At 52.7% G+C, this 23373-nt stretch overlaps 1 protein-coding gene across 4 annotated transcripts; it reads right to left on the reverse strand.

Moving 5' to 3' along the window:
* Positions 1-573: 573 nt before the first annotated feature.
* LOC114789997 (G patch domain-containing protein 2-like) lies at positions 574-23166 on the reverse strand. Of its 4 annotated transcripts, none has more exons than XM_028979546.1 (10): positions 23075-23166; positions 21603-22313; positions 14730-14791; positions 14112-14282; positions 13880-14022; positions 13746-13807; positions 13596-13635; positions 13399-13490; positions 6080-6159; positions 574-3097 (listed from the first exon to the last, which is right to left on the reverse strand). In XM_028979546.1, exons 2-10 carry the CDS (start codon positions 22301-22303, stop codon positions 2964-2966), a joined length of 1485 nt encoding a protein of 494 aa, XP_028835379.1. In that variant the 5' UTR covers positions 22304-22313; positions 23075-23166; the 3' UTR covers positions 574-2963. The 4 variants fall into 4 exon arrangements, with proteins under 4 accessions (XP_028835379.1, XP_028835398.1, XP_028835406.1 ...); XM_028979573.1 differs by lacking the exon at positions 574-3097 and adding an exon at positions 13100-13173 and having other exon boundaries at positions 6105-6159; XM_028979555.1 differs by lacking the exons at positions 574-3097; positions 6080-6159 and adding an exon at positions 8017-8624.
* Between the last annotated feature and the right edge of the window lie 207 nt (positions 23167-23373).

The following is a 23373-nucleotide window of genomic DNA, read 5'->3' on the forward strand; positions in this document are numbered from 1 at the left end:
ATTGACGCAAAGACTAGACTAGGCGCTTTCAGACTGAACGCGGCATGCGCTCGCCTTAAGGTTTGCACCAAAAAAAAAAAAACCTCAGCTGCAAAAAATACGTGTCGTTGGGATGATAATGTTGCGTTGTCCATCGCTGGACACTCAAAGAGACTGATTCGATTTTCCTCCATTCCCACTTTATGTCTGCGTTTTAAAGGGGAGGACCAACATTGGCCGCTTCAATGCTTCGACTGTATTGGATGCGTGACAGTAAAAGGTCCCAACAAATTTCAACTCGGACCACGGTGCGTGTCCCTACCGAATCCGTAGCACTTGCCTGAACGGGTCCTCTGAAAGCCACCACGTTACGGCCTGACCCTAACAAGCTATAGAAAATAAAGGGTTTTCCAGAGCAAAGTGCTGCACTGGCCACGTTCAGTCTGAAAAATGAAGACAGGCCGCCAAAAACCACTAAACTCCCAATTTTGGGAAATATTGTGGGATTTTGGTGGCCAGCGTCTCATCGAGAGACTTTATTGAGACGGTTGCCGTAACGCATCAGTGCGCTAAAAAGGTTTCAGGACAGCCATAAACGACACAAACGCACATTCCTTTATTTATTATAGAGACAATATTTCATACTTACAGTAATGCAAGCTGATGCAGGAGGATTTCACAATGCACACAATCATGCCTCCACGCAAATAAAAGAACATGTGGAGGAATAGCTGCCCCTGTCGCTTGTCAACGAGAGATGAAACACAGAACACACTTACTATTCAGCGCTATCGTACTCACATTTAAACGTTGGTCTACGATATCAAGTGCAGTATTAAGAATTGAAGATCACGTCCACTCAAGTCGTGTCATGGACGTCACGCAATCTGGCTCACCGCTGCATGCACCATCAAAACGATTTTCACAAGAAATCATGTCTCCAAAAAGAACGCACATTCTGTATTACAGAAATAATATTCTTGCATTACATGGCCATGAGACGAATTACATTCATTCGTTATGCAACCCAGGCGAGGGGCATTTTATATACTGGACACAGGAGAGGAAACCTGAGTCGCGATTCATGGAACCCTGGCTGTTCCCCATCACAAATCTACATCAGCGCTGAACGATGAATACATGCGTACTTTTACAACAATGCCATTAAATATATATACATACAGATTATAGTTCAGCGATTTTTTGTGTTGGCCTTTAATGTATAAAAGTGAGCTGTTATGTTAATAATACGAAATACACAAGTCTTGTATAGTAAGGGACGCTGATAAACAGACAACTTGTTTAAACCGTGTTCAAATTTTTTTCTTTACATGACTACATGAATATTGAGAAGCCCCCGTTGTCTGTACCCGATCTGTACCGTCTGCCCTGTTTTTTGTGATTTTTCTGCGAAGCCACTGTTTAATGTAGTAAGACGAAACAGTGCAATTAGACGATAAAACCACGATGATAAAAAGGCTCCAGAGAGCGGGGCCACGCCTGAGGACTCTTAAACTACACGTCCGAGGTGGAAGCCACAAATCACGAACCAGAGATTCGTTCCGGAGTGACCCCTGACCCCGCTGGCCGGACAGGCTCGCGCGGGCTGCAGGTTCGCGTCAGGATTATGATTGCATGATCTGCCCGTGTCGGCGGGCGCCGGAAGGGCCGGAACCTTCGGGCATCACTCACTCGCAGGACTCCTAGGTGCCTTTGTCAGTTGATTGCTGATGGAAAAAAATAAAATAAAAAAGGAAAACAGATCAATACATCTCCGCCGGGCCTGACAGGTAATCTTTACCGGGAATGAAATATGAGAGGCATCAGTCCGCTGGACTCCTCTACTGTAACCGGGACCGGGCCGATTGACCGAGGAATCCCCGGTTTCGCTTCCAGCCCCAGAAAACTCATTTCACCCTACAAGAGCAGGGCGGGAGACGTCGCCATGGTAACGACTAATTATGACAGGAGGGTGGGGGGGAGTCAGGGGGTGGCCCCGTGATCGACGAAAGGCGATAAGGACATTCCTCCCTATCTGTCAGTTCCTCAACATCACAGGGGCCAGCTGGCTGCGGGGACGAGCCTCTTTCAGCAGATGACTATTGGACCATTTGGGACTGTCAGCGCGGGCCGAAGCAAAAGCTTTTTTTTCGGCCCCTCCGGACGATCCGTTTAAACGTTCATATCCTGCCGATACGTAATGCAACGTTGATGAAATAGTCAGTGGGATCCCCTCGCTTGTTCATTCATGTCCAAGCACGAGGGACATGGACAAGAACACTTCCCTGAAAAAGAAAACCGCAACGCGAAGCACCGAGGGTATTTTTGCATTTTAAAAGAAAGTGATTTGTGCAGGAAAAAGGCAGAAAACGTATTAAAAAATCCGCCTCGAGTCGACTTGTAATGAACTTGTACGAGACACGCCCCCAAAAAGGAGACCGATGGGACAGGAGGCCCCTGGACGAATCGCAGTTATTCCATCATCACCATCACCACAGCACCGCACTCCGTCCCGAATCCAGGATAAATAAATAGAATAAATAAAGGGGCGTCGGCCTCCCAACGTTCACGTGAGGGGCATTTGAATACGGAGGGTACAGAGGAAGACGCTCCGGGGTGCGAGAACACAGGCCCCGCTCTGTTGTGCTAATGAGCGCCTTCGAATCCATGCTAATGCGAGTCCTGCTCTTTGTGTGCCGCCGGCGCGGGGCGGCGAGGCTTTCCGCCCGGCTCTAGCCCCGCCCCTCCGTGCTTGTTGGCCAGGAGAGGCTGGAGTGAAGAGCTGCCTTGGGTGAAGGTCCTCGGCCCGCCTTCCTCCAGGAGAAAACGTCTGTTTAACGGCTGATTAGCCGGCGCTTGATTGCATTAGCATACGCCGGGCCGGCAAGGAAAACTCACAACTCTTCCACTTATAAATTATATATATATATATATATCACTTTTCTCCTCATCTTCTGAGCCAGATGTTCTCCTCCGAGTCCTCCTCATACTCCTTCCGACTCCCCAGGCCCCAGAAGTCCCGGCCCGGGGCGGGGGGCCCCGGACCCCGCCGGCTCCACGCCGGGGCAGTCCCCATCCGCCTCCTCGCCACGCTCCTCCCTCCGGAAGGCGACGGCAGCTGCGGAGGAACCAGAAGAACACGTCACGTTAAACGGCTGGTTGCCCGTGGCAACGTGGATGATTAGCACGCTGGCGAGATCAAAGCGGCGGCGCAGGAGGCCGCTCGGGTGGCTCCGCCCCGTTCGGAGACGGAGCTCGGCGGACGGAACCGAAAGTGACATCGCGGCCCCGTCCTGTCTCCGAGGATTAGGCGGGACAGCACTCTCCCGCTCCCCATTACTTTCCGGATGGCTTCCCCTCCGAACCCGTCCGGTGGGCGGAGTCGCGGAGTCGGGGGGGGGGGGGGGGGGGGGGGGGGTCGTCGATTAATATTCCTCCAGGTGAGGATGGTTAACCAGGAGCGGTAGTTAAACCCGACCGCACTCCGGAGATCCAGGTTCATACGATCAAAAAAAAAAAAAAAAAAAGACGACCTTGAGGGACGTCACTCTTCACAAACGAACCCATTTCCGGCAAATCTAACGGTTTAAAGAACCCCGACGCCCGCGGATGCTGTCTGAGCACCGGAATGAACGTCTGGCCCTCGGAAAACCATCATCGGACGGGCCGCGCCCGCTTTATTAATCAGCTAATTACACATTGACAGTAATGAGTCTGCCGATTCTTAAACGAAGGAACGTAATGATTAGCCCCTTCGCCGCGTCACCGCGCCGGGCCCGGATCAGGTAGCCGGTAAAGGTAATGGATTTGGGCGGCGCCCAGGGTCCACGCCCGCTTTCTGAAGGACGCCGGAGGAGAGGGAGCCGGCGAGGGCAGAATAGTGCGGCGGGCTGCACTTCTGTCAGCAGAAGTGATGGCTGAGGGCCGCCGTTATTTGTCTTGCGCGGCCATATGGCCCCTCGCGCCGGCCCGGGCATTAATGAGAGGGGGGGGGGAACGCCGGGCAGCGGCACCGGGCCCTCGCACGTGGGCGATCTGTCACCGCGCACGGGAGGAAAGAGAGAGAGAGAGAGAGAGAGAGAGAACGAGGGGGGGGGGGGGGGGGTGGAGAGGAAGATGAGAGCAGAACCATCAGCAGGTTCTTAAAACGGAGAACAAACGTTACACCAACGTTACACCAACGTTCACACGGAAAGCTCCACAGATCCTTCACCATCAATAATTATCGGCTTAACGAGAAGTGACAGGTCGAGTGGTGGCGTACGAGATTTACACCGTATTTACACTTCACTGCAATATACTTATTAATGCGGGAACTCTTTTTTTTAAAAAAGGTGCCTTTATTTTTGCTAATTTGCTTTTTTTATGTATAAAGATATCGTTAGACACACATACACACAATAACACACACACACACACACACACACACATAACAGACACACACACACAATAACACACACACACACACACAATAACAGACACACACACACACACAATAACACACACACACACACAATGACACACACACACAATAACACACACACAATAACACACACATACACAATAACAGACACACACACAATAACACACACACACAATGACACACACACAATAACAGACACACACACAATGACACACACACAATAACAGACACACACACACAATAACTCACACACAATAACAGACAAACACACACACAATAAGAGATATACACACAATGACACACACACACACACACAACAGACACACACACAGAAACCCAAAATATCAGATACACATAAAACACACACACACACACACACAGAAAAAATCAAATACACACACACAATAACACACACACAGAGAAACACACATACAAAATATCAAATAAACACACACAAAATATCAGACACACACACGATAACAGACACGATGCACACAAACGCACAGCTCTGTGGGGACCGCGGTGAAAACAATTTAACACGTAAATGAATAAATTATGAGAAAAGGTTCTAACCCTAAACCTGACCTGAGGAACCAAAGGAACCGTATTTAGTCTCTTTTAGTTTATGATGTTTAAAAGTCATATATTTTGTAAAAAAAAAAAAACTGGTAACGCACACGCTGCAAATAAAAAACCTCTGATGGGGGGAAAAAGCAATTATTATTTTTATTGTTAATACAGGAATTATTCATCGTGGTGATAATTACTCCTGTAATCGGTTGTAAGTAGCGGCTGCAGAACGCGGGGTGATGAACGGTGACGGACGCGGCGCTCCAGGAGAACGCCGCGAGCGCCGCCGGCGTATGGATAGACCCTCGTTCTCCCGCTGCACCCTTTCAAACGAGCCGCTTCAGAACATCCGGCGGTGAACATTACGAATGTCCAGCAGACGAAGGCGCTGTGCGGTCGTTGGGGGAGGGGCAAAGGTCAAGTCTTTTTTTTTTTTATGGGAAGCGGGGTGAAGGACGGCGTGGCCCGGCCCCTCCATCACTCAGCCGAATAAATGGATGCAATCTGTATCCCCGGCAAAGCTCCGGCTGTTTTTTAAATTCCACCTCCTTTATCCAAATGAGTGATGGTCCCCGGTACAGTGCGGCGTGTGGCAATATTAATATACATCAGAGGCCGGCGGCCCGCACTATATCAACCAACCGGCGGCGGTGGCGGCGGCTTATTTACATCACAACCAGCGGCGGAGAGCAGGGGAGGTGCCGAAAGCAATTCGGAGTTCAATCCGGCCCCCGAACCGTCAGGATAATGAGGCGCGGCAGGCGGGTTGGGCCGAGCACGGCGACGGGCGGCTGCTGGGTGTCACTTTCGATACCGCGGCTGGCCTATCAGCGCAACCCCACCCCCGGCGCCCCGCCCCGGACCGACCGCAACATTATCACCACCCGCCCGATTCGGTAGCAGGGAACCTGAGTAAATCCCGACACGTCCAACTCAAAATCTACTTCCGTCCCACCCTTTCCGATGAGGTGATGTGACAGTAACCTATAACATATAATCATCCCATAACATTCAAACACATTAATATTCCGCTATTAATAAAACCCAGAGCTGCTTGAAGGGTGTAGGCCACGTCGTACCGACTCTCTACGGAGACAGAGCCAGTACCTGGGGCGGGGACGGGTCCGGCCGCCGTCTTCCTCCTCCTCTTCACCTCGCCCGTGGACAGCAGCCCCGCGTTGGTCAGTCTGCAGAGGGGGAGCGGCAGAGAACATCAGCCTGATTCTGACGCGAGGAAGCGGTTGCAGGCGCAGCGCGTGTGTGACGAGGGACAGAATGGCCAGTCTGGACATCCCGTCTTTCCTCCTGTCCCTTTAGTTCTCAGCATTTAATGCATTTTATCAAAGACCATTAGTTTTCTCTGTGCGTGTGTGGTGTGTGTGTGTGCGCGGTGTGTGTGTGTGCGTGGTGTGTGTGTGCGCGTGTGGTGGGTGGGTGCGCCGTGTGTGGTAGAGCTGTGTGCGGTGTGTGCGTGAGGTGTGTGTGAGTGTGTGAGAGTGTGTGTGGGAGTGTGTGAGTGTGTGTGTGAGTGTGTGTGAGGGAGTGTGTGTGGGGGAGAGTGTGAGGGAGTGTGTGTGTGTGTGTGTGTGTGAGTGGCGTGAGAGTGTGTGAGTGAGAGTGTGTGAGTGAGTGGAGTGGTGAGTGTGTGTGTGGGGTGTGTGAGAGTGTGTCGAGGTGTGTGAGTGAGAGTGGTGTGTGAGTGAGTGTGGAGTGAGTGTGTGTGAGTGTGTGTGTGTGTGTGTGTGTGAGTGAGTGTGAGAGTGTGTGAGTGTGTGAGGTGTGAGTGAGTGGTGGGTGTGAGTGTGTGAGAGTGTGTGAGTGTGAGAGAGTGTGTGTGAGAGTGTGGACGTGTGTGAGAGTGAGAGTGTGAGTGAGTGGTGTGTGTGTGAGTGTGTGTGTGTGTGTGTGTGAGTGTGTGTGGTGAGTGTGAGAGTGTGTGAGTGTGTGAGTGAGCGTGGTGGTGTGTGAGTGAGTGTGTGTGTGTGTGAGTGAGTGTGAGAGTGAGTGTGTGTGAGTGGTGTGTGGAGGTGAGAGTGTGTGTGTGTGAGTGTGGAGATCGTGCGGTGTGAGTGTGTGTGAGGTGTGTTGTGTGTGTGTGTGAGTGTGTGTGTGCGTGGGAGCGTTGTGGTGAGTGTGTGAGTGCGGTGTGAGTTGTGCGTGCGTGTGTGTGTGTGTGCGTGTGTGTGCGCGTGTGTGCGTGCGCGTGTGTGTGTGCGTGCGTGTGTGCGTGCGTGTGTATGTGCGTGTGCGCGTGTGTGCGTGTGTGCGTGTGTGCGTGCGTGTGCGCGTGTGTGCGTGTGTGCGTGCGCGTGTGTGTGTGCGTGCGTGCGTGTGTGCGTGCGTGTGTGTGTGTGTGCGTGTGCGCGTGTGTGCGTGTGTGGTCAGCAGGAGCAGGGAGGCGTGCCGGCCGTGTGTCTCTGTCGCCGCCGGTTACAGATAAACTCATTACACTCGGTGCACAACCCCCCGTGTCACACGCTGCCCCCCTGCGCCCCTGATTACTGCCGTGCGAAGTGGAGGTCAAGTTCCCGCCCACCGCCACCATTTTCTGTCCAAAACACACACAAAAAGGTCCAAAACGTACCTAAAGGACCTAAACATGTAATATCTTTTTTTTTTTTAAGTGTTTGTCACATGTGATACACAGCAGCACAGCACACGGTGCACACAGTGAAATTTGTCCTCTGCATTTAACCCATCACCCTGAGTGAGCAGTGGGCACCATGACAGGCGCCCGGGGAGCAGTGTGTGGGGACGGTGCTTTGCTCAGTGGCACCTCAGTGGCACCTTGGCGGATCGGGATTTGAACCGGCAACCTTCTGATTACGGGGGCGCTTCCTTAACCGCTAGGCCACAACTTCCCCGTGTGTGTGTGTGTGTGTGTATGTGTATATATATATATATATATATATATACACACGGGTGGTACTAGCCTAGTGGGTATGAACCAGAAGACCCAGGTTCGAACCCCACTTACTACCATCGTGTCCCTGAGCAAGACACTTAACCCCGAGGGGGGGACTGTCCCTGTAACTACTGACTGTAAGGCGCCCTGGATAAGAGTGTCTGGTAAATGCTGTTAATGTAAATTTTTCACTCTTTGTTATATTACAGCTATTTGCTAAAATAATTTAAGTTCATTTTTTCCTCATTAACATATAGACAGCATTATTGAATATTGACAGAAAAACACTGATTTGTGGACATTTTTGCAGACTTATTAACAAACAAAAGACTGAAATGTCACATGGTCCTCAGCATTCAGAGCCTTTGCTCAGTATTTAGTAGAAACACCATTTTGATCTTATACAGATATGAATATTTTTGGGAAATATGCAACAGGTTTTTCACACCAGGATTTGGGGACTTTCTGCCATTCCTCCTTGCAGATCCTCTCCAGTTCTGGCAGGATGGATGGTAAATGTTGGTGGTCGCTCCTGAGATGCTCAATTGGGTTTACATCAGGGTTATGGCTGGGCCACCTCCTTCGTTATTTTAGCTGTGTGCTTAGGATCATCGTCTTGCTGGAAGGTAAACTTTCGGCCCAGTCTGAGGTCCTGAGCACTCTGGAGAAGGTTTTAGACCAGGATGTCCCTGTACTTGGTCACATTCATCTTTCCCTCGGTTGCAACCAGTCGTCCTGTCCCTGAGGCTGCAAAACACCCCACACAATGCTTCACTGATGGCTGTTGGGACTGTACTGGACAGGTGATGAGCAGTGCCTAGTTTTCTCCACTCAAATTAAGGCTAAAAAGTTCTATCTTGGTCTCATCAGACCAGAGAATCGTATTTCTCACCTTTCTCATTGCTCATCTTTGAGTCCTTCAAGTGTTTTTTTTTTTTTTTTTTTTTTTTAGCAAACTTCACACGGGCTTTCATGTGTCTTGACCTGAGAAGAGGCTTCCGTCAGGCCACTCTGCCATAAAGCCCTGACTGGTGGGGGGCTGCAATGATTGTTGACTTTCTACAACTTCCTCACATCACGATGATCTTTGTAGGAAGGGTTCTGGTCGTCCCAAACATCTTCCATTTAAGGATTATGGAGACCACTGTGCTCTTAGGAACCTTAACTGCAGCACAACGTTTTTGTAACCGTGGCCAGATCTGTGCCTTGCCACAATTCTGTTCCTTTGACCTCATGATTCTCGTTTGCTCTGACGTGCATTTTGAGTTGGAAGGTCGTAAATAAAGTGAAGTGATTGTCACGTGATACACACACGGTGCACACAGTGAAATGTGTCCTCTGCATTTAACCATAACCCTGAGTGAGCAGTGGGCACCATGACAGGCACCCGGGGAGCAGTGTGTGGGGACGGTGCTTTGTGGCACCTTGGCGGATCGGGATTCGATCCGGCAACCTTCTGATTACGGGGAGCTTCCTTAACCGCTAGGCCACCACTGCCCCTTATATAGACAGGGGTGTGGCTTTCCTACTCAAGTCCAATCAAACACAGTTGGACCCCACCACCGGGGCAGTGGTGGCCTAGCGGTTAAGGAAGCGGCCCCGTAATCAGAAGGTTGCCGGATCGAATCCCGATCTGCCGAGGTGCCACTGAAGTGCCACCGAGCAAAGCACCGTCCCCACACACTGCTCCCCGGGTGCCTGTCATGGCTGCCCACTGCTCACTCAGGGTGATGGTTAAATGCAGAGGACAAATTTCACTGTGTGCACCGTGTGCTGTGTGTACATTAATGAGGAAAAAATTAACTTAAATGATTTAAGCACAATATCACAACGAGTGAAACATGGATATGAATACTGTATATATTGGCTGTTCTAACACACCGTAAATCAACGTTTCCTATATGAACTTTAAAGGTACATGTAAAACAGCCTTATTATGTACCTATAATACATATATAATATAATAATACAACAATAAGTGAATTATGTAACATTTCTGTGAATGAAGCGTGTTCTCTGGTCACCGACCAGACAGACCATCACATCAAGTTCTAAAATGACTAGTCACCCTGTTTGTTGGTGTGAAATTATTTCTGGCATCCAGGGGGAGGAGTCTGTAGGTTTGACCTCATTCTGGACTATTTCATTCGGTTTTTCTGGCCTGCGCGTGGAACCCCCGCGAAAGGGGCGGGGCCGGAGTGGGTGGCGGCTGGTTGGCGTCTGCGGTTTGAGAAAGGTCTCTTCTGCTGTATAATCAATAGGCATAAAAACGAACGGCCGGGCCATTCTTCTCCCCCTGCTAATAAAACGCGGCGTAATGCATATTTCATTTACTTTTATACTTATTGATTAGCTGTAGCCCAGTTAGTAAATCATGCGCCTATCGATCGCTCAATCGCAGCGCTGTCGGACAGCACATAACCAGCCATTTGCGGCGCTGATAAAGAGCTCAGGCATTGAACTCCCCACAGTAAATCTTTGCAAACTAACTTTTTAATTCCAAAATCGATCGCCGCTTAAACACCACATTATTCCACCCGCCCCCGCCGGTATTAAAGGTAAAAAAGGGTTAGAGCCTCGCCGGGCCCGTCACAGGGGACGGGCGGCTCTGGACGTCTTCACTCTCACTTTATTCTCCGTATCCTACAGCACGCCGCGTGTGTGTGTGTGTGTGTGTGCGCGTCTGCAGGGTTTAATTGCTGGTCTATTTCAAGGTGGTGCGAAGGTTCCGTTTGCGCCGTTTTCGTCTGTGAAATATTGCATTTTAGACCCCAGCCGCGACACTAGCAGCTTTAATAGTTACAGTTCCGGGTTCAGTCAGTCAGTCAATCCGGGGCGATGTCTACTGGGAAAGTTCTAGAAGGGCCCCAGAGCCTGGCTGCGCCAGGCACCGGGAAGGGCGTAAAAACACAGCTCGGGGGCGGGACGTTGGCAATGATGTCACAGGGGGTCAACTGCAATTCGGGAGGCCGCTCCCGAAAGCAGATGGATCAATTAAACAGCATAAGTCGGCGCGTGCGTGGCACCCGGCCCGCCGCCGAAGGCTCCATCTATTTTCATTAGGACCCCCGGTTCGGCGAAGGCCCCGAGGATCTCAGGATGAATAGGGGCATTCAAATGAATCAGAAAGGATTACGGGCCCCTGGGAGCCCAATCAATGGCCGCAAATCAATAATCAATAGGCCACTCACACCAATATACTAACCGCTGACACCGAGATCTGCCGATGAAAGCGGCGCGCGGGGACGTGGGCGTGGCCTGCTGCTATGATTTATCAGCCGGGGCTGGGGGGTGTCATTTAGAAATAAGTAAAGCCGATAGATGAAGCGGTGCGGCGCGGGGACGGGCGGTCCGGCGTGGGCGGGACGCGCCGCTGCATCGCAACGCCACAGAGCTGCGCGCTTATTTGTGCGGCATTACGGCCATAAATAACTTAAACCGACCGCCGGCGCCGAAACAGAGTGAGTGATAGGCGGCGTATTAATATTAATAAGGCGTACTGCGGATGTTGCCGCTGGCGAGAAAGACTCCGCCGCACCGGCCACTCGGCGCGGCACCATTTCATACAGAACGTGGATTAAATCGTTTTATTGTCCGGGCCGATTACTGAGGTGACGTAGTTGTGTTCACATATCACCAGTTACTGCGGAAAAATGGTGGCGGAGAAGGTCAAAGGTCATCGCCACGGCGGTATTTGGAGGGGAATAAAATAAAATAAACAGATAAAAAGCAACATAACGTCATTAATTTCACTTTAGTTTCAGTATTACTTCCCAGTTTTGGTACGTTTATTATTTAAAGTTATATAATGGTCACGCACACTTGAGGCCGTCCTGGGACACTGGGGGACGGGCCGGGGTCCACACCTTTGCCGGCTGGTGGACAAGTGAGATTTTCTGGTACACTGTATGAATTCTGTCCCCTCCAGGGCCTGATTCCAGGCGTCCAGCGGAACACGCGGCACACGCCCGTCCCTCCCGTCCCGTTGTTCATTTGCGAGTATGATTTATTCGTTGTGAAGAAAAAGAGGGTCTTGAATTCCCCTACAAAGGAATTAAGAGGCCGTCCCCGGGGTCCGTCATTCAAATGAGAGCGAGGCGGGGAGACAAGGGCCTTTTAATAGCCAGAAATTAGTATTCACAGCACTTTAAACCGCAATCTGACGGAACCTTTCAGGTGGAAGAAGAAAGAGGACGTCCTGAAACGGCGGCCCCTTCATGGATGCAGCGCTCTACGGCGCCCCCCTCTGAAACGGCCCCAGAGACGCGGGAAAATTAGGGATGCAGGGTAGATAAGCCCCTGAAGTGGGACGCAGACCAGGGGCGAATGTGATCGGCCCGGCTCCGCCTCCGAGAGGGATCTGACGGAGGTGGCGTACCCGCGCGCGCTCGCGTCCTTACTCGCTGCTGACCTGCGCGGAACATCTAACGTCCCGGCCGGTGCGGCTCGAGCTGGGACCTCCCGGGAGACGTCCCGCGCTCTCGCCGCGCCCCATAAACGCTTGATGTGCAAGTGAGCGCCGCTCCTGCCGCTCACCGTGGGGGCACGGGGTTAAAAAAAAAAAAAATGGCCGGTCAATATATTGAGATTGCCGAGACCCCCCGGGGACACGAACAAAATCTTTTGATACCTCGAATAATCGGCTTCATCTCAGTCTGTTAGAGGCGGGCTTCTGACAAACGGCTGGAATTAGGGCAATATTCATTCCCCTTGCGTCGAGGTGACAGGGTGACAAGGTGACGAGGCGGCTGCCATTTGTCCCGTCCTGATTTCTTCTGATTAATGTTAAAATAAATAAACGGACGCACGTGCGCCAACAGAAATCTTACAGAAGTCATTTTTGCGAGAATCCCGCATGGAAGTGAATTCTAGAGGAGATTGAAGCTGCTTTTACGGATCAGACGAAGAAGACGAGCATCCGCGAGCGGCGAGGCTGGTGTCTTGGCAACGTGTGAAGGGGGGGGGGCCTAGCGGTTAAGGAAGCGGCCCCGTAATCAGAAGGTTGCCGGTTCGAATCCCGACCCGCCAAGGTGCCACCGAGCAAAGCACCGTCCCCACACACTGCTCCCCGGGCCCCTATCATGGCCGCCCACTGCTCACCAAGGGTGATGGGTTAAATGCAGAGGACACGTTTCACTGTGTGCACCGTGTGCTCTGCTGCTGTGTATCACATGTGACAATCACTTCACTGAACGAATCTGAGAAAACGCGGGGACATATACCTCCGTCGACGGTAACTGACCCACGTTCCACGTGATTCAACTTGCATTTCAGATGCGGATACACGTGGACGTACCTAAAAAAACAAAATAAAACGCAAAACCGGACATTTCAGGTGACCGGACAAGTGCATGTTTAAACTGGTCCGGGGGGAAGACGGGGACATGCGGTTTCGTTTGAAATGCAGTACAAATGCAGCAATGCAGTCTGGATCTGTGCTTTTATCTTGACTACGGACGCACCGACTTCCTTTAGACAGGAGCGAATGTACGTGAGAGAAAGAAGAGAAAAGTGTCCCTGCCTGCTTCTGCATGCCGAAGACGAACACCGTCGGCAGGACCCATCTGGAACCACGTCCACAGGGTAGACGGCCAGAGGACACAGAGGGCTGAACTGAAAGAGGGAAGAAAAGAAGAAAAACAAAACTGACGCCGAGCCGGTGAAGCACCATGATCCCCTCGCCTACGTAACAAGGAGAACGTGAAGATGGACGAGTACCTGGCTGCGGCCCCGCTTGCCGACGGGAGGAAGCCAACAACTGCGGCGGGAAAGGCAAGGCGGGACAATGAAAAACGGGCACTTTCCACAAATCAAAAACGCTTTTTCCCCTCATCCCCTCATCACGTGACGGAATGGCGGCGGCCTTACGTCTTCTGGTAAGAGTCCTGGAACCGCCTCGTCCTGTCGGCAGGCACCGCCGCGCCGGTGTCCTGAAAGCGTCAAGAGGTCAACACGCAAGCTCTGCATTCTGCAGCTCTGCCGGCACAAAGGTCAAAGTTCACCTTGCCAGGGAGCCTCCTCCTGCCCTTCCGAATGCAGCGCGCAGCCACGCCCGGCAGCCGGTTCAGGCGGGCGTGGCAACCTGTCACATGACGCAGCGTCCCGCAATCCGCTGCTGCAGCGGTTTTGGCGTCACGTATGCGGACTAAAGAAACAAAGTTGTCATTTTTACCGTAAAAATCAGAGGCAGAATGACGGTTATGGTGGTTTCTCGTGGACGCGGGACGGACTCACCCCTCGGACCGGGCCTGGCGGGCTGGAGGAACGTGGGCAGGCGCTGCTTCTCTCTGTCCGGTCCGTCCGGCCGGGGCGGGGCGTCCGGGTCGCGGCCCGGTAGGAGGTTCTGGAGGCCGACGGCCGGCCCGCACTCTCCCTCCACAAACCAGTCGCTCTGTTCATCGTCACCTGCGACCGGCACGCAACGGAGCACGTGACGTTCTCAACGTTCTAAACACCAGTACACAACTTGGGTTTTATAGCCCCGGTGCTACGGTAAACAGGTCCGGCACATCAGTAGGTTTTCCGATCTATGGGATTAGTGTGTCCGTGTGATCGGGGCCTCGGATTAATTAAGCAGGACACGTCCTTCCATCGACTGGACCCGGTCCCCCGCTGATCCCCGCAGACCTGTCAGTCACCGGGACGCCGGGGCCATGCCGCTCACAGTCAAGGTGTAGTGACAACTGTTAAATCGCGGCTAATCAGATTAGCGGAGCCGTCGGCGCTCATTAGCGCGACACGACAACCTCTTATTAGCGCCGCCTGGGCGCCCGGCGAGCCGGCGTGACGTCACCGCCGCCCCTTTTTACCCCGGCGGTGTTAACGTGTGCGGGAGACGCGTGTCCTGGTTACCTTGCCGTCCCTCGTCGTTGGTGAAGAGTCCGGGGTCGCTGCTGCACACGCTGCTGGTCTCGCTGCAACAACACAGACGCGCATTTCAGGGGGGGGTCAAGGGGTCGGGGGTCGGGGTCAATGTCCCAAGCGCCGGGACATTAATGCGCGGTCCGAGATCGAGGAACGACAGAAAAGACGAAGGCGAACGGAGGGGACGGGGGACGTGCTGAGCGACGTGCGCGATCTAATTCAATATCCGCCACTGTCGGCTCCAATCTAATCTTCTGGCCGAGGACGCCGGGGACGCGGCAGACTTTCCCTCCCTTTCCGCCGGGCGTGGACGAGGCCCGAGGACGGGCCGGCATCTGGTCCGAGCGGCCCGTGCATCTGTCTCCGGCGCCAGGCCTCGGCGCGACCCCCCCCAGGAATGAGGGGAGAGCCCCGGCCTGGGAATAAAAGCCGGGACCAGAGGGCGGGGCCGTAGAAACCTTGGACGGCCGCTGACCTTGGACGGCGGAGTTTGCGGAGTCAGGACGGGCGCCGATGCAAGGCTGCTGACGCGGGACGGGCGCCGACCGGCCCGCGGTGCCACGCTCTCCTGCCAGATGGCGTGCCAAACGTCTCTCGGACTCGTACGACCCAAGGAAACAGATGTGTGGGGGGGGGGCGGGGGGTCCCGGGGGACGGGGCGGGGGCACCACACCTCCTCACCCGCTCCCCAGCCGCCCCACCACTTCTGGACGGGAGGTCGTGCATCCAGAACGTTCTGAGCTCCTGCGAGCATCCAGCAAGGGCAAGACGCAATTACGCCGTTTTTTTTACACTTTCGCCAACCCACGGCACGGAGAAGGTCCGATTCGTTAACGAGACGGATGTAACGAAGCACCGTGGACCGGTTCAAGACCGGTAAAAAAAGTGCGAGGATTAAAAAAGCAGAACCGTATTATAATACCGTAATATCCATCCATTTACAGCATTTACCAGACGTCCTTATCCTGAGTGACTTACAATCAGTAGTTACAGGGACAGTCCCCCCTGGAGACACTCAGGGTTAAGTGTCTTGCTCAGGGACATGATGGTAGTAAGTGGGGTTTGAACCCGGGTCTTCTGGTTCATAGGCGAGAGTGTTTTTTTTTTTTTTTTGCCTATTTCTGCTCATTCAGTAAATAAAATAAAAACCGCGAACGATATGAAACGAAAATGGCGTTAATCAAACGCGCCTTCGCCACAGGTCTACGTGCGAAGTTTCTCTGAAGTTCCCCGCACGTAAACGCCGTTTGAAAAAGAATAATAGGTACAGTATAAACAATTAATTGGAGCCGGACATTAACTATTAAACCGTATTAGAGGCGTAATGCGATGTCGCCGGGAGAGTCCCTCTGCCAATATGAAACTGTTTCCATTAAGTGCTGCCTAATTAATGCCATGCATTATTGAAGACTCGATTTTTCTCGGCGTGTGCGGGAACGCCGCTCTCGATGTCTCAGGTGACCTTGTTCTGGAGAAGTTACAGGAGCGCCGACGGTCCTTGGATGTGAGGGTCTCACGACCAATTCTGTTCAGACAGAACATCTCCAGCTACGGTTCTCAATCATGAGAAACCTGGCTCCGAAAAGTGGGTTGGGTCTGGTTCTCCAACCAAACTGGCCCCATAACAAGTATTAATGGAGTATGTAGGAGTGGAGAACATCTCCAGCTACGGTTCTCCGTCATGAGAAACCTGGCGGTACCACACACGCCGAAATACCCTCCACAGACTGCAGTGGGTTGGGTCTGGTTCTCCAACCAAACTGGCCCCCTAACAAGGACTAATAGAGAATGTAGGAGAAGAGAACATCTCCAGCTACGGTTCTCCGTCATGAGAAACCTGGCAGTACCACACACGCCGAAATACCCTCCACGGACTGAAGTGGGTTGGGTCTGGTTCTCCAACCAAACTGGCCCCATAACAAGTATTAATGGAGTATGTAGGAGTGGAGAACATCTCCAGCTACGGTTCTCCGTCATGAGAAACCTGGCGGTACCACACACGCCGAAATACCCTCCACAGACTGCAGTGGGTTGGGTCTGGTTCTCCAACCAAACTGGCCCCATAACAAGTATTAATGGAGAATGTAGGAGTGGAGAACATCTCCAGCTACGGTTCTCCGTCATGAGAAACCTGGCGGTACCACACACGCCGAAATACCCTCCACGGACTGAAGTGGGTTGGGTCTGGTTCTCCAACCAAACTGGCCCCATAACAAGTATTAATGGAGTATGTAGGAGTGGAGAACATCTCCAGCTATGGTTCTCAGTCACTCACTCACACACTCCGAAATACCCTCCACGGACTGAAGTGGGTTGGGTCTGGTTCTCCGACCAAACTGGCCCCTAACAAGTACTAATGGAGAACGTCTCCAGGAACAGGTCAGGATGCCACAGGCGCTGCTTTTTAACTAGAACTGTTCTACCAGCCAACATCATTAAGAAATAATTGATTATGTTCTGCACTGCATCACGTCTGCATGGCGACGCATCGGTTATGAGATTCATTTCAACGCCCCTACTGAGGACTAAAGGAGTGGCAGTAGCCTAGCGCCTATGAACCAGAAGACCCAGGTTCAAACCCCACCTACTACCACTGTGTCCCTGAGCAAGACACTTAACCCTGAGTGTCTCCAGGGGGGACTGATTGTAAGTCGCTCTGGATGAGGACGTCTGGTAAATGCTGTAATTGTAAAGGAGTTTCCTCCATCGTTCCACCGTTCGAGACCTGGCTCCACTGTCAATATTATACTGGGTGGTCCTGTCTGAGAAGGTCACCTTTACTGACCTTCTCCCACCATCGACCTTGACCAAAGTAAGTCACCTTTAGACTCTGCGTCTCCACCACCACCACGGTGGCATTCAATTACACCGCGACCACAGGCTATGTTCAGGCAAACCAAAGCAAGCCGCGCTTCTCCCAGCAGGCCGAGCGCCTTTCTTCTCGCTCGCCCGCTCGCCCTCTCCACTCGGCCGAGCTAATCTGTTCGGCAACGCCGCCTCATTGTCTACAAACACTCTGGAGGGGCGAGGCCAAAAACACACTTCTGAGACAAAGACTAATCATTAGGAAATAATCCGGCGCTCCCGGGAGCCGCGGGGCCGGGCCGGGAGCTCGTTCCCACTTTCAGAAGAAAGGCGCCGATAACAGGCCCCGGCGTCCCAAATCCGCGCCCGATTAAAAGGTTATTCCAGACTCCCTGGGCAGGCGTAATTGGATTAGTCTCGGAGATTTCGCCGCAACGAAACTTTTGGAATACGCTCGCCTGCCGCAACTCTTCGCACAGTCCCCCCCGAATCCGAGGGCGGGGGGTCCCCCGCGCCCGGCGCGTACCCACAGGTGACGAGAGCCACCGCTGCTCGGGACAGGACGGGCACCAGGTGGCCTCCCTGCCAGCGGACCCGGGCCTAATGAAGGATGCGGAGCCCAGCTGGAGCCCGGCTCGGCCGCGTGGCCATTTCTTCAGGGCACGAGCCGCGACCTTCAGGCTGCGGCCTTTCAGAAGGTTGACGCCGTGGGACCGGGAGAAGCGGAGGGGAGGGGTTGTGTGATTTCAGATGTTCCGCGGAGATGGCAGCTGGAGGAGAGGTCCTGTCCAGCGTCAACAAATCACACCAAACGTTAAAAAAAAAAAAAAAAAAAAAAAAAAAAATATATATATATATATATATATATATATATATATATATATATAAATAAAATTAAATATATAAACATCAAATCATCTCTATGTTCACACAGAGACTGGAACAAAAGGTCAGAGGAGATCAGAGCTCCGAACCTGCATTAAGTGACCAGTAAAAACTGAGCTTGATACCGACCGCAATAGGGGGGCCATTAACACCATTATCAGGCGAATATTCAAAATCCAGACCAACGTGGGCGGAGGCTCCCAGCAAAACTCCGACCAAGTAAGCACACAGGCATGGAACGTGTGTAAATGACGCGCCAACTTTGCTCGGATGCAACACTTAAATCGCGGAGAATTCATTTTTGCACTTTTTTTTTTTTTTTTTTTTTCAGCGCAATGAAAACCTCAGAATCCCAAAAGTGAAAAACCGTTCGGCGAGCGAAAAATGTAAATGACTAAAAGGATGGTTACGGCAGCGGGGGCGCTGCGCTGCGCGGCGGTGTAAGTGTAAGTGAGAAATGATGGACGGCGCCACGGCGCCCCCCCCCCCCCCCCCATTTATTTCTGCTCTGGAGCTGTTTTCTGTCAGGAGCCGTATTGATTCTTCCATAAAGTAAGAAAACAAGCACCGCTGAGGGGCCGCGCCGGGTCAGCACAAATTAAAGCAGAAGATGTAAAGCCCTCTGTCACCCCATTACTGGTCGCCCCGGACGACGCCCCGCGGCTGGCCTTATAGGCGCGCCGGGCAGATAACGGGACCATCGGCTGCGGCGTCGGAGGGGAAGCGGTGGGCCGGTAACTCCGCCGCTCAGCTGCTTTATGGGGTGGTAGTAGCCTAGTGGGTAACACCTTCCAGTAACACCAGAAGACCCGGGTTCGAATCCCACTTACCATTGTGTCCCTGAGCAAGACACTTAACCATATGTTGTTCCAGGGGGAGACTGTCCCTGTCACTACTGATTGTAAGTGGCTCTGGATAAGGACGTCTGGTAAATGCTGTAAATGTTAAACACTGGTGCGCATTGAACAAAGACACCGGCAGAAATATACAGCGTGGTGGAATTTTTACTCTCCAGTAATGTGTCTGGGCTATTGGGAATATTCCATTGGGTGAGAGGCACCATGTGGGTACCATGTGACCACGATGATTTGCATGCATTTGCATGGGATGATTGGCATCTACACTTGTTCTCGATGGCCTGCCTTAATTTTAGTTTTAGTCGAGTCTTCACGTCAAGCTGTAGATTTTATTAGTCTTAGTCACGTCACGTTTAAGTCGATTTTAGTCTTATTTTAGTCAGAATTATCCATGACTATTTTAGTCTGTACAGAAAACTTCCTGCGAACATGAATTGAGAAAAACGGCGTCATCTGTGGGGTCACAAGAAACTGAAATAATGCAAACTAATAATAACGTGATTAAACAAGGACATTTTAGTTCAATCATAATCCATATTTAGTCTTGATTTTACACGAAATATATCATAACAAAATATATTGGCATCAAATGACCAGCATTTAACATAATTTCCGTCACGTCATAAAGGTCCGTGGATGAAGATATTTTGTCTCACGATGATCAAACTTTATATTGGTTCTTTTTCATGTATAACTTTATTATTCTGACAGATTTAAATGACGTTGTCACTGCAACCTTTACCCTCAAACTGAATATTTATGACATGGCCACTCCAGAAACGTAGCACCATCTGGCGGGTTCCAGGCCCGGAACGTTCCAGAAAGTTCCTTCGTTCATGGGGACAATGTCACTGGCACGGGTGGGGGGGGTTAATTACCCGAAGTGGAGCTCGACTTCATTTCCCCGGCCATCGATTCGGCTCGGAGCGCCTTATTTGTAACAATATTTCTCAAGCACAACGTAATGAGCTTCCCCGCCGCCCGGAGGCAACAAGCATCAAAGATCTCTACCGGCTGATTACCACGGCAACAGGGGCGCCTAAGCGGGACGACTGCAGGTGTGTAATATCGTTAATTTTTAATACCAGTCCGATGGGCCGGCCGGGCACGGGCGTGATTCACGTCGAGATGCGGCCGCATTTAATATTGACAAAGAGATTACGGCGCGGCGTGTATATCATTTTAAATGCCGCCTTGGTTAATGGCCTCTGTCAGGCGGTACTTACGCCCCTGACTTTTACAACGCGAGGCTAAAGCCACACGGCGACGCCGACACACCCCCAGAATCAGCCGTACGCCACGGAGGAGCGCTTCGTTATGCTAATCAAGCCCGGCAACGCGCGTTGTACGTGCGGCGGCTTCGTCCTGTCGCTGTATTAACCCGGCTCCATCGGCACTAGCGGTCCGAGATGATATTCAGATTACGAACGGCGGGACGTTCTTTCTGAGGCCGCGCCACGATGGACCGCGTTGCACGTATCCCAGTCACGAGCGAGAGGTCAACAGTCATACGGTCAAACCAGACTGGAAATCCCCTCTTCACGGGGTCTCCGGTCCCAATCGAGTCTGTTCTCCTTCGTTGTCCCTGGCTGGTGGGACAACTCGTCCTGCTCCATTCGACTAGCCGAGACTAATACCACCTTTAAGAAGGAACTGACAAATCTAACACCCCCACACACACACACACACACACACACACACAAGAATAAAAACCTCGTCTAGTTCTTAACAGTTGGGATGGGGTGGTAGTAGCCTAGTGGGTAACACACTCGCCTGTGAACCAGAAGACCCAGGTTCAAATCCCACTTACTACCATCATGTCCCTGAGCAAGACACTTAACCCTGAGTGTCTCCGGGGGGGGACTGTCCCTGTAACTACTGACTGTAAGTCGCTCTGAATAAGGACGTCTGGTAAATGCCGTAAATGTAAATGTAACAATTCCCTGCATGTTCTATTATCGGGGCTCTCGGTTTTGTACCTCAAAATCTATAGAAACCGAATGAGAATTGCTGGTGTCCTCTTGTAAGTCGCTTTGGATAAAAGTAAAGTAAAATAAAGTAAAGAAGTAAAATGAAGTAAAGTAAAGAAGTAAAGTAAAGCAAAGTAAGGTAAAATAAAATAAAGAAGTAACGTAACGAAGTAAATTAAAGAAGTAAAGTAAAGAAGTAAAGTAAAATAGAGTAACAACATGGCCCGTTTTAATGTGAATATTGTCAGAATGATCCCAGAACCGAGGTCACGTAGTCGTGGCGGTGAAACATGGTGAGCGACGTTCCTATGGATAACGGGGTAAGCCGGTACACGGTGCGTTACCACTCGGACATGTTCTCGTCAGAGGCCTCCTGCTTCTCCGTCGCCCGCCGCAGGACCCGGTCCTTCCAGCACTCCTCGCGCAGCATCCTGGTCCCGGAGACTCCAGGGGCCCCGCCCGCGTCCCCCCAGCCCCCGGACGTCTTCTTCAGCCGGGACAGGCGCTGCTTGTGGGACGAGCGCTGGTGGTGGTGGTGGTGAAGGAGACGGTGGTGGGGGTGAAGATGATCCCCACGCTGCACGGCAGAGACGCGCAGCTTCTGCCGCAGACTGACCGTCACCGCGTCCGAGGTCACGCGCTTGACCTTCCGGCGCCGGCGCAGCGGCCGGCCCGGCGCGTTTTCCGTGAACGAGTCGGATTCGGGCCAGGAGTGCTGCCGGGTCCTGAAGGACGGACGGGCGGCGGAGGCCACGCCCACGTCGTCCGAGTCGCTGAAGGTGCCGGAAAAGGCGGCGCGCCGGCGGTAGCCGTCCCTCCCGGCCGGCTCGTCGGGGCTGGACTCCGACGCCTCGCTCAGGCAGGGCCGGACGTGCTCCGCGGCGTGGGGGGCGGAGCCGCAGCGCCGCTTTCGGCCGCGCCGGCGCCGGACCTGCCGGCGCTGCTGCAGGGGGCTCAGCATCATCTCTCGCCACAGCTCCTCCAGATTGGCCTGCTCGGACGTCTGGTCCAGCGCCGAGACCAGGTCCTGCACCAGCTCCTCCATCGCGCCCCGGCTGCCCGGAGAGAAAAGCGGTCAAAAATACGCCAACGTCTCCGGCCGCCACGGAATATACTAAATGGGGCGGCGGCCTAGCGGGTGAGCAAGAGGCCCCCCGTAATCAGAAGGTGCCGCTGAGGTCCCGTCCCCACACACTGCTCCCCGGGGGCCTGTCACGGTGCCCACTGTCACTGGGGGTGACGGTTAAATACAGAGGACACGTTTCACCACGTCACTGTGTGCTGCGCTGCAGTGTTTCACCATCACACCATCAACAGCGGTAAAAGCACAAATATGAATAAAACTAAAACGTTGATAAAGAAATGCTGTTAAATAATATGAATATTTTCTTTAAAATAAACCATTGTGGTGGCGGCGCCGTACTCTCTCTCTCTATCAGCTTGGTCGTGCTTGGTGTTTACAGTTGTCATAATTCGTAATCTGACCAGAGGTGACAGTAGTGATGGGTGTTTCTGATGCCCCGCCCACCCCGCCGGCACGTTGGCGTGACGTCACCGCCGCGAAAGACCAAAACATTGAGGCACGGCGTTGCACCGACGTTACGTAACGGCGCCGTCCCCCACGCTGTCCCCCACGCCGCGCGCGTCCCCGTCATAATAAACACGGCGGCGACGCGGTAAACAGGCAGCGCGCGTCGGCCGCGACCTTCATTTAAAAGCCGCGCTGACGCGCTTCCGGTTCGGCTCCTACACGACAATCGTTCGGACCGCGAACCGCGGAACCCGCCGCGGCCGCGCTGCGGCTCCGAAAACTCACCCGCCGCGGCCGCTGCGCCTTCACGTCGCCGTCGCCGTCGCCGTCGGACACACGGCTACGCACTTCCGCCCGCCGCGCGGCCAACTTCCGGCGCTCGGGACCGGGACCGAGCGGGGGGGCGGGGCCACGGTCACGATTTCAATTTTAAAATCTTTCTAACCACCCGACGTGCAGCCGACCTGCAGTTATTAAGATTATTAAAAAATTATCACGCGTCCGTCATCTGGCTCCACCCCCTTGTCAGTATAATGGAGGTTTTGTTGGTTGGTTACCAGAAGGCCGCAGGTTCGAATCCTGCG

The sequence above is a fragment of the Denticeps clupeoides genome, chromosome 1, assembly GCF_900700375.1.
Source record: "Denticeps clupeoides chromosome 1, fDenClu1.1, whole genome shotgun sequence".
Taxonomy (NCBI): Eukaryota; Metazoa; Chordata; class Actinopteri; order Clupeiformes; family Denticipitidae; genus Denticeps; species Denticeps clupeoides.

Coding starts and splice junctions, on each gene's coding strand:
- LOC114789997 (XM_028979546.1), bottom strand. CDS start 22,303: ATGGAGGAGCTGGTGCAGGACCTGGTCTCGGCGCTGGACCAGACGTCC. Junction 13,636..13,745: donor CAGGACTCTTACCAGAAGAC/GTAAGGCCGCCG, acceptor TTCCCGCCGCAG/TTGTTGGCTTCCTCCCGTCG. Junction 3,098..6,079: donor CGGACCCGTCCCCGCCCCAG/GTACTGGCTCTG, acceptor GTTCCTCCGCAG/CTGCCGTCGCCTTCCGGAGG.